This window comes from Triturus cristatus, chromosome 8 (genome assembly GCF_964204655.1).
Source record: "Triturus cristatus chromosome 8, aTriCri1.1, whole genome shotgun sequence".
Taxonomy (NCBI): domain Eukaryota; kingdom Metazoa; phylum Chordata; class Amphibia; order Caudata; family Salamandridae; genus Triturus; species Triturus cristatus.
In genome coordinates, this window is record NC_140591.1 from 472,180,812 (window position 1) to 472,192,335 (window position 11,524).

The 11,524-nt window shown below is 41.6% G+C and overlaps 1 protein-coding gene across 1 annotated transcript; it reads right to left on the reverse strand.

Annotated features, from left to right (window-relative positions):
• Window positions 1–373: 373 nt before the first annotated feature.
• Window positions 374–10,606, reverse strand: LOC146802361 (ras-related protein Rab-33B-like). The gene is made up of 2 exons (XM_085621945.1): window positions 10,343–10,606; window positions 374–2,683 (listed from the first exon to the last, which is right to left on the reverse strand). The coding sequence occupies exons 1-2, from the start codon at window positions 10,601–10,603 to the stop codon at window positions 2,237–2,239; spliced, it is 708 nt and encodes a 235-aa protein (XP_085478071.1). The 5' UTR covers window positions 10,604–10,606; the 3' UTR covers window positions 374–2,236.
• Window positions 10,607–11,524: the final 918 nt, after the last annotated feature.

Here is an 11,524-nt window from a genome sequence, read left to right on the forward strand (position 1 = left end):
GCATAATGCTAGCCTCGGTCCTGTCATGAAATTAACTGTTGAGCCACTTTTATCGCCGTGAAGCCCCACTATCATCAGTTTAACAAATTAGATGTTGGGCGGCAGTTGTGAGCAGATCTGCCCAAATCGGTTGAAAGTACAGTTTGAATGAACTAAAAAGTGTTGAAATGCAGGTGTGTGAATACATCACTTAGATTTTTAGCAGAGGTATTACTTACCAATAAATCATTTGTGGACAGCTGGAGGGTTCAATAGTGGTCACCAGAGTTAATAAAAATCACAACTTTACAATAATAGCAACATTATTCTCATGAAGTGCACAAATCACATGTGCTTCTTAAATTATACTCGACTTAGGCGAAAGATAGTCTTCTTTTCTAAATTTAATTTTAATTATTTTATATGAAACATTCTTTCCTTATCTCAATATTTTAATACAAAGATCTAATGCACAGATCATTGTAGCTGACACGCAGTGTCAAATACAAGTGTCTTTAAAAATGCATTTGCTTAATGTAATCAAAATCAAAACACTTAATTTTTCAGCAACCTACTTGCTTGCTCTCCACACATTAACCTCACTTTGTTTCCAATTAATAAAAATGTAAATAATATAATTTGCAATTTCTAAATATATGAGTCGGAAGCTAATTGTAGCAAAGTTACTGTACAATTACTGTAGGATTCTTCTCTCCCAAAGCATGGCAATTAATATTTGGCAAATATGTCTCTGCAAGGTAAACTGTCGGTCAACCAATGTCCCTTACTCTTATCTCAAATGTAATACCTCATCCACCTTCACCACCACCCACAACCACCACAGAAGCTAAATGGAAAATTTCAGTAACACGTCTTTACAATGAAGCCTATCTAGTGACAAGGGCTCAGAAAATTATATCCGGGATTACATGCAGCAAATAAGATGACCAATAGCTAAAAGAATATAAATATGGAACAACTGGAAAAATCAACATTGATAAAGGGAAAACAAAGGGGTTAAGAAGAGCAATGCACAATTTATAATTCAATTCTGCCACAATGTGTAAAGGGCCGTTCCATGGAAGAGAGAAAAAAAAACGCACCAGGAGCAGTCTCTGTCAAAACTATCATGCAGCATACATTTCAGTCCAGGCTAGTCCATAGTTGAAAATAACCCAGAAGTGATGTGCATGGGAGTACAGTTAAGGATGTGTACATACATGCAGGGATCGAAGTACTTTCTATCCCTAGGCTTGAACTGTTTTAACATCATTAAGTCCCACAGCAAGTTTCTCTTTAGCAAGTGAAAAAGAAACTGTTCACTGAAGCAAATTCACTAAAGAAAATAAACATTATCAGAGTTGCAACATGGGGACACATTTGTCACAGCATGAGGTAGACTGGCTAAGCATATAGATGGGGATGCTGTAGTGTTTTTAACACAGAAATATTCGCCTTTGATTATTCTCTGACCAAGGCTCCCTTCCTCACATTAATGGGCTGAAAAATAGAACACCAGAGCTAAAAAAATAAAATTAAAAAGTAATCATTGTTTTTCAGACGAATGGAAGGCGGTTGTACTCCCGGACACCTAGTACACCTACTTTTACATGCTTAATCGTCTTATAACACATTTGGCAGACACAGAAGCACACTTTGACAATACTTCAGTATATTGGCTCTGTAAAGCCAAATTCTTACTTATGGGATGGAAATAATACAGACCTTTCTATTGTTCCTGATCATCACATGTAGCTTGTATCTACTGAAGTGTATATTTGCGGATGGAATACAGCAGCACACAGTAAATTATCAAATTGAAGGTAGGCCTGTTCTGAGTTTAAGAACGCTGGCATACTTTTGCCCCAAGTGTAGACAGGTTAGTCGCTTGTTCTCATTAGTACTTAACCAATCGTTCCCTCCGACAGAGTTCATGTTTGACAGTTTTCTTGGCCCAGCGTCAACTTTCAAAAGCTCAGAACTCCCGGAAAAGTGAAATGTGTAAATTTTGTATTTGCAAAATATGGTGCCTATTCTAGCTATAAAACCTAAGATTTATAGCTCCATACATTCAAATAAACAATTTAAAAATGTAAACATATTGCATAATGTTAGCTCGAATTGGATCCATGGCTGATACAATATAGATGTTTATGCAACAAAAAAAACTACAATGCATGCAACATTCCTTCAAGAGGCTCTTTCAAAACCAATCCAGGTTGAAGGTTTGAGAACCATGCTACAGTTCCCACTGTCTTTAACACAGGCACACACTCTGGACGTCGTCATCCTCAGACACCACGACTACACGGTTTTCCAGTGGAAGCTGCTGCAACCGTAATGGTTTATGGCTTTTTAGTCTGTAAGCAAGTGTCATGAAAATGGATTCAATATGCTCTGTCTCAGAAGGGTCTTTGGCGGAGGTAACAAAAAGGGGTAAACCATAGCTATCAGCCAGTCTCTGTGCAGCCGTCAGTGGAACCTCCGCCTCCTCTTTCAAGTCACATTTATTTCCTACTAGCACACGTGGTACAGTTTGAGACACACGATGTTGGCTGCACTCTTCAAACCACCGGGGGAGATTCTCAAAGGTGGAGAATTTGGTGACGTCGTACACAAAGACCACAGCATGCACATTTCTGTAGTAGTGTTCCACCATACCCTTCTGGAACCGCTCCTGTCCTGCAGTGTCCCACAGCTGAATCTAAAATGGAGAACAAAAAGGTTTCAGACTCCAGAAAAATCACACAAATACCACAAAAGATGCAAAACTTAATGAGAAGCAAGAAACAAAAGTTACCCTCTAGCAATTGCTGGACTTCTATTCCTGCTTTAATTCCAGTCACCACTGTTTCCATATAATACCTTACCCCATTCAAATGCTTTTGCCAGGCAGTACTTAATCCTTTGACTAAAAGTCAAGCTGAGATAAAAAAAAAAAAAATTAAAAAAAAAAAAGTCAAGCTGAGAGCGGCAGGGCAGGAACCATCATACTAGAGTACTTTAGTAGTATACAAAAAAACAGAAAAGTAATATTTCCTACCCTTTTATCGTCATCTCGCCTATTTCCAAACAATGGTAACAAATAATCAATTGAAAAAAGTCTAAAGAACTGATTCACAAATTGATGAAACAAGCATTGGCATAGCCAATAGGTCTCGCCTCTGGGATCTTATAAGTGTTTAGTTATCCAGCACAATATCCTTGGTGCAACAACAACTGTTGCATGGCTAAACACTTATAAGGTCCCAACGGCGAGACCTTTTGGCTATGCCAATGCTTGTTCATTCTGAAAATCTGGTCACCCTACTCTGACTGAGCATCCCCCAGTTGGGATAAGATGGCCACAGTGGCATTATTACTATCCTCTGTCTGAGCACACTCCTACCTCAGTACAATTGTGCGTATGTATTACTCAAATCAGGATTAACTGAGTTATATGTTGAGAACTGTGTAGATGACTCATTTCTTGTGCGTTAGTACATGATTCAGATCCTGTTGGTGCATTTCACAAGTGCCTTGAACAAATGTCCATCCGTGGAATGTGCTTTTATCTTAAGCATGCCTGTGGGAGGGGAGTGTTTGCAGCCAGCAATGAATATGTGTACTACAGGGTTGGCATTTCTTCTCCAGGGAGGCAGTGGCGAAAATATCACATTATTTCCATGGGAGATTAATTCATTGAGCCCCCGTAAAGACAGGTTCAGCAGCAGCTTCAAGTAGCCTTGCCACCTAGCCACTATTATCCATGCACTGCCAATATTTTTATTTCAATGCAAGTACACAAATTGGGGGAATCGCTAAATCCAATATTTTACTTGTTTAAATTAAAAACTGGACACTGGAATACAAACCGAAAGCACTACAAACGTGTTTTGGAACTGAATACTGCTCATTGTTGAAGGCAATGGAGACTTGTGCTGAAAAATGAATACTTGAGTTTTTCCGCAAACTATTACTGAGGTGACAGCTCCTAGTCCTTTAATAATCCGACATGCACAAAAACGCGCTATTTGTCTCTGAGTTAAGTGGCTCCAACCCTGCTATGGATGAAAGCAGTGGGGTAAAAGGCTTCAAATAACCTCGGCCACAATCAGGTCCGTTATATTTTTACCCCACCTTGCCACGGCACCTAAACAGCTGAACAATGCAGCTATGGTTAATTTCAGTGAGATGCAGTTTCCGCATGTATATTGTATCTTTTCTCCGTTTTGTAGTCTTTCTTCTATTGCAATGGCACGCACTGTACTGACTGACATTCCATAATCTACAGCTGGGCTATGAGTGGACTAATGACAGACGGAACAGACTTTATCCAGAGGGTACACTTCGCATTTTGGTACATTGTGGGTTGCGTAATGTTCCTGTATTAGTACACTAACGTATTACGGAAATTAGATAGATGGACCAATGAATAATGCAAGCCAGGAATGGGGTGTGTTGTGAGAGCTGGGTTGATTGTATCAGAAGTGAGATGCTGAAAGAAGCCTTTTGCTGGTCAGAGTAGGTGTGTGTGATGGGAGTCTTGTGCGTATCTCAGTATTAGAAAATCGCTGCATGGAGCGGGACAGAATAGAGGTACATTGAATGAGCTCCCCCTCGTGACTCAGGAGTGGGAGAGCCGTGCAAGCCGCAGTCTCTCAGTTCTCTGTAATACCAGCGTATGGTGCAAGCCACAATAAAAAGATGTTGTGGATGTACTGGAGCCGAGGGGCTTACGTAGCATAAGTCTGACTGTTGATATTTTGCCACGTGTTAAATTCCAAATGTAATCCATTTAAAGCACAAGAACACTGGGGCACCAGCTACACTGTATTTTGCATGCGGATAATAAATAATAACAAGCGCTCGCGCTTCAAATTAAAACAAGCCCGGGAGTTGTAGTGTGTGCGCGGTAAAAGAAAATTCAAACAAGCTCGCGCTGCAAATTAAAACAAGCAATGGCCGCGAAAGTGAAAGTAATTAGGCCAGCGATGCAGAGGAATAGATAAGAAAGGCAGATGGCGGCGTGCACGCGAGCCAGGAAAAGCTTGTGGGTAGCACTTTGAAAAGCCCCTTAATAAAAATGGAGCAGCAGCGCACGCGCTGCTCTAGGCTCGACCTAAAAATCTACACTTGCACGCCTGGTGTACATTTTTGAAATTCTCAAACATTTCCAGGATTAAGTCTCGGTGCTCCATATCCCAGTACTCCTGAAACACATTTGAGAATACCCATTCGCCTTCATGCAAAGACGCTTGTGTGTGTGTAATTACCCATATTTATTGCTAATTAGCATTTACAGAGCACAACGTGCCATTAGCCCACAACTCTGATTTGAGCGCAAGTGCAACTGTTACGTTTTTAGTTCTCAACAGCCACCTTTTAGCAAAAGACCTTTCGTGGGCTATACCAAGTGCGTACAGTTGGCTTAGAGCCCGCCCATATTTTTTATTAGATAGCGTTGTTGTCACACCTATTTGCTTGATTCTTATTCCAAGGCTTTCCTTCCTCTTCTTGTGTTTGTCCCTACCATAGGGCAAAGCCAGGTTATCCTTTTTATTGGCTGATTTGCTCACTTTTAGGGTACTATTTTCTTTTTAATTAAGCACTCCATGAGAGTACATGTGTTTCCTAGCGCTCTCTATCAAGCTTACCCCCACAACCGAACCCCTTATACTCCGTGTTGCTCTTTCCTTCATGTGCTGCTTTTCCACTCCACATGCTATCCAGTTCTTCCCACCATTTGTTTCTCAATTGCTGCCCTGCCTCTCTTAGGCATTTAATTTTTTTTTAATTTTCCACATTTTTTGTGAGAGCCCAACAGATGTCATTTACTGTAGGGCACATGGTTAAAACAAAACGCTTTTGAGCACTTATCTTTTTTTATCAATCTAAGTCGTGTATTTTTGACTGATCAATGTAAAAAGAAAACAAGCATTGGCATAGCCAATAGGTCTCGCCTTTGGGACCTTATAAGTGTTTAGTTATCCAGCACAATATCCTTGGTGCAACAACATCAAGTGTTGCATGGCTAAACACTTAAAAGGTCCCAAAGGCGGAACCTATTGGCTATGCCAATGCTTGTTGGTAGTTGCGGGGAGATTATGTGATTTGCCTAGAATCACAGGTTGTTGAGCAGACGCCGAGACTTGAACCTGCTACTGGCATACCTAACATAAAGCCACAAACAACATAACTTCCACTGTAGCAAAGCTCCAGGTGTATAACACTATATAACAGCAAGTATCACATATAAATGTGACAGTCCTCAATCCAAAATTGTCTTATCTTCGTGCAAGGGACGATGTGGTCTACCCCGAATCCGAATTAAAGGGGCCCTCCGGTGAAAGATGGGTAGAAATGGGAGTTTCTTCCCAAATTCGGGATTCTAAGGTTTTCTACGGACACTTTTCACCACGTAATTCGTAATTGAATATGTCAGCAGAAAACAGCGCAAAATTTGGAGGGAAAACTGCCGAAATCAGTGCGGAAACGTGGAACTGAATAGTGCGTTAATGTTTCATTCAAACAATGCCCCCTTGCTCCAGTGTCATTATTTTCTGGTGCAGAATTCCCGTAACTGAAGTCCACGAGAATCCAAACGAGTGCCTTAGGTGTGTGGCGATCTCACACTGACAGCTACGGATTTACTCCAGGTTTCTGCTGTAGAGTAGTATGCATATAGCTGGCCACGCTCCATAAATGAAGCTATGGCCTTCCACTGAATACCGTACCCAAGCAAAGAGCTGTGCCATGCTACCCCCGCGAGACACCCAAAACTAAACAGTCCTTTGAAGAGCATTTCCATCATGAATATTTACACCTTGTTGCCAGGGCAGCTTTGGCAGATCAGGTCTGTTTAGTTTCATGCAAACTTTTGGTGAAGCAGCTCACAAACTCGAATTCAAGCTTGCTAGTAAAATAGGAGAGGACAAAACTAGGGGGCAACTCTAAGCAGAACATAGAGCAATTTAGCAAAAAATGTCAAAATAGCACCAAGTATAAACCTCTCTGTTAAGAGCCTTTCAGTGGGTGTGCTATGAAAGAGGGTCATAAGCTACCCAGCTGCAGACAGGCTACGTCAGAGCAGACGGACGAGCTAGAGTTTTTGTGGTCTTTTACAGTGTCTTCTAGAGCCCTAATGTTGTGACAGTTCACGCAGGAACGCAATTTCAAGAAGCTCCGTTTCTAAACCACTTCCAAATGCGAGAACCTCCAAAATTCAGAAAAAAACAATTAAATAAATGGGTGGGCACCAGTAACTTCATAAAATCTAGTATGGGCGAAGAATGAGTTCCGACAGACTATCCGAAGAGTGAGGGGGAGAAGGGAGGGGGGAGTGTGAGCAGAGGAGCATGATTCACAGCGATAAAAGACACAAATGAAGCTGACCAGGAGGGAGGGGGAAAAGGGAGGGGGTTGTGCAAGCAGAGGAGCCTGATTTCAGCAATAAAAACACAGATGGCAGCTGTGCACGTGCTCGTGAACGCAAGCTGGAGGCCAGCAGAAGCCTCTGGTGGCACTTTTAAAAGCCACTTACTAAATGTCTCGAAGAGACAGCGCATGCGCTGTCTCAGACGAGACCTAAAAAGGAAGTGGCATCCATATCTGGTGCACATGCCTGCGCACATGCCTGCACCTACTCAACTACTTCACCGGCAACAACAGCGTTGTATCTTTGTTTCTATTTGTTTTTTAGGGTTTCTATTTGGCGATGCTGTACAAAAAGCATTTGCATAGCGAATAGCTCCACAAACCAAGACCTATTTTCTTTTCCAATGCTTTTCCCTATTTGTTTACCTGCCAGCAAAAATATTTATTCTACACAAAGAAATACATGGGTTTTCTCCTGCCATATTCAGGAGTAAATCTTGGACCACTACCAGAGTGGGTTTGGGTAAGGAAAATCAGGAACTTAAAAATGTAGCTAATTCAGGGCTGTGGCTTGGCATGGTGTTCATGCCAGATTTATTTATTAGGTCAGTTTTTTATGTAAACTAAATAATTCTTGTACATTTCTGAAACACCTATGCCCTGCGTATTTCTCCTGTAGCCAAGCTGCCAGACTGGGCTGCTTCTTATCCGTAGTGCTTTTCATATCAGCTAATTAACTATTGCTTCTGATAATATGACTGAATTACTAGATTTAAAGTACTCTCCTGAAAATCAAGAATTTATGTCTTGTGTTCGAGTCTATTTACTACGTTGATCAACTCAAATGATTATTTTTTTTTTTTTTAATCAAAGCACTTTGATTGCTAAACACTATTCTCTCTTCATTGGTGGTCCCTGGCAAAAAATGGTGGCACATATAAAAGTCATATTGGGATACCCCATCCCCACAACTATGGCGGGTGTCCTTTTGGGGCTCCATGACTCCATCCTAGAACATCAGACCAGAGCGGATAAACTGATAATGTGGCTTTGTATAGGAGCAGCCAAGATCACCTTAGCAGCCACTTGGAAAAGGAAGGAGGCGCCGGTTATCTCTCTCTGGCACTCTCGCTTATGGAAACTGCCTAGCCTGGAACGCATGTCAGCCATTTTCAGAGATAACTATAAGAATTTTGAGTTTAAGTGGGGTCCTTTAGTCACCGTTCTTTCACGAGGATTACCATCGGCTGTATGCCCCTCCACCATTAGGGCCCTTCATCTCTTTCAATTTTGAGTAGAGCTCTAGTATCGTAGGTTAATTCAAATGCATTACTACTGCCGCCACCACGGTAGGGGAGCGATGTGGGAACCGGGGAGGGGATTTTCCTTTTTCATTTGTAATTATGTTTTCTTTTCTCTCGGGGGGGGGGGGGGGTCGGACTGTTAGGTGTGGATTATATGGTCATTTTGTGTGGCGCCTTCCCCTTGGAAGGCTTAGGTGAGATCACCTAGCAGGAAGAAAACATAACACGTCCAGAATCGTTGTTCGGACTTTAGGCTGGACAGACTGAGCTCCGTGCTCCGCTATTGTTAGAAGCTGTACCCACCATATTAGCCTCTCTCTGATAAAGGAGTTTGATTTAGGCTGGGCAACGTATTTTGTCTAAGCATTTGTCTTTCTGGCGGAATACGCGGTTCCCCTGCGAGGGAAGTTGTGTTGATATTGTTTCAGATTACTTGCTGGAAAATTCAATAAAAACCTATTTGACAAAAAAAAACAATAAGTGCACAGTCGCTACATTTGCTCTCTACCCATTGTGTTTTTACAAATAAATTATTATTTTTACGGAAAGAAAATGTACCCTCTATACAAATTGCAAAACCTCAAGCACAGTTTTGGATGCAATTCCAACTCCATTTAATAAATCTTAAAACCACAAACCTTGAAAGGTAAATACTGAGACAGCCTCCACGTTTAGCTATCACTAACAGGAGAAATACTCCTATCTGGTTATTAGTTGGGGAAGTATTGGCAAGACCTTACCCACTTTCTTGTCTTCATTCAATGCGCAGAACAGGGGTATGTTTGTCAAACAAACCTATTATTGACTGATTGATATTGACAGCACATTGCTCAACATTATACCTAAAGTTAACACCAGGGTCATGAACTTAAAACTTAATAGAGGTAGAGTCATCATTATCAAAACTGCTCATTTCGGATTACAAATCCATAAAACATCAAATACAATACTTCATAAGCCACAATAGCAAAATACACAGCACCAACGTTTTAGAATTAAAAATTAGATATGAATTGAAAATAAGACCAATTAATACTACGTCCCTACTGTGCAAAATGGCAATGCAGTAACATTCCTTATTAAAATACTGTCCGTTCAGTGTAAATCTAGCAAAACAGCGAATCTTTCTATCCCCAAATGTTTCGTGTTTAACAACCCTCCTACAGAAATGTATTTAAATAAGCTACATTCTTAATAGTTTCTGGCCAAGACTGGAGATATAAAATCAAGGCAGAGTCAAATTGATTAATCATAATGATTCTGAATTTCGTGTGCACTTTACACAAAATATCTGGTTGCGTAACCCAGTGCAGTAAGCAGCTAAGTACACTATGATCACGAGAAATACCAAAGCTACCAGCCTAATTAAAACCATAAGAAGCACGTCTCTCTGACACGTCCTCATCCACCACACTCGTAAGCGCGGTGTTCCATGCTTAACACAATAAACTCACCTTGGTGGTTATCACGCACGACATGGACCCCCCCCCCCCTCCCCCCTCACCTTGCACTGTATAGTTTGCTGTCCATATAGGCAAATGATTCAGTGCCCCCACACTGGGGTAGTAAGCTCTATATAAATGTACTCAGATGGGCCACGGTTACTACTGCAGAAGTGACCTGTGTTACTGCTACGTGTGATATCATGCTGTCAGCTCATGCTCTTAAGTAGGTCACACACGCTGCACCTGGACTCTAGTCACCTTAATTCTTTCGCCGTCGATGTCCAGGGTCCGCTCTCGGAAGTCCACCCCGATGGTGGCCTCTGTGGTCTCCAGGAAGGGTCCCCCGCAGAAGCGATAGCTCATACAAGTCTTGCCCACGCAGGAGTCACCTATGACAATGATCTTGAAGATGCGCTGGTGAGGGGCGTGGCACTCTGCCGGTACCAGCCCGCGAGCAGAATTGTGTACCCGCAACCGGGGCTGGTCCATAGCTTCAGGAGAGCAGAGGAGGCCGACCATACAGTGAATGTAAGAGAAAAAGCATGGATAGATAGCGCCCATTAATGCGCAAACCGAGCGTCCATCTTGAAAAATCATTTTAACCACCTTGTACATCAGTAGACTTGTCCTCATTTTACAGCGTATTGACCAACACAAAGAACGTCTTTTTATAAAGGTCCTACGACTACTCAAACATTACATATTGTTTTCTACACATTATACTAATATTTACTAAGTCTTGCCTCTCAACATATTTAAACATACGAAGTCTTCTAACAGTCTATAAGCAAATAAACTTTTAAAATCATGTATTGCGCATCAATGTGTTACTAGTACTCATGGAAGATTTTATGATATTGGTTTACAGCACGCACTCCCTGTTATACAAATAAGTCATTCAAAGATGGCCGCCATAGTGCAGGTGAGTTAAACGCTCCAAGACAAGACAGCAGTTCAGGCCAGTAAGCAGAGCTGCCGAGCACGTAACTTTTGGGTCAGATCCGGCCTAACTGCTTAATTTGCCCACTAGATGCCGACAGACCTCAGATCACAAGGAATTCCATTTCATAACTTGCACACAAAGTTTGAAACACACTGGAAGAACACGATTGTTGTAAGTGGCAAATCTCTAATATTTTCCCAACTATGTGTGCACAGATTTTAGGCACTTTACTATTTCTAGCATTTTTATTACATTTTTTAAAACTAAGGCCTGGCTCTGGCTTAGGGATATTTTGAAATACAAATCGGGGCAACGTATTTTCCCCATTGATTTCTACTGAAGCAGAGCAGGTGAGCATCTAGGCCCGACTTCTCGTAACTTCATTTCAAGCAGTGGGGCAAAGCTATCATAATGCCAGTCTCAGACCTGCCAACTAGTTCAACAAGCATTGGCAAAGCCACCAGGTTTTGCCTGCGCAAAATCTATTGGCTTTGTAG

What these genes read in the sequence shown, in the direction of transcription:
- LOC146802361 (XM_085621945.1), bottom strand. Translation starts at nt 10,603, where the DNA reads ATGGTCGGCCTCCTCTGCTCTCCTGAAGCTATGGACCAGCCCCGGTTG. An exon ending in TCGACGGCGAAAGAATTAAG is followed by an intron (nt 2,684 to 10,342) that starts GTGACTAGAGTC and finishes TCTCCATTTTAG; the next exon opens with ATTCAGCTGTGGGACACTGC.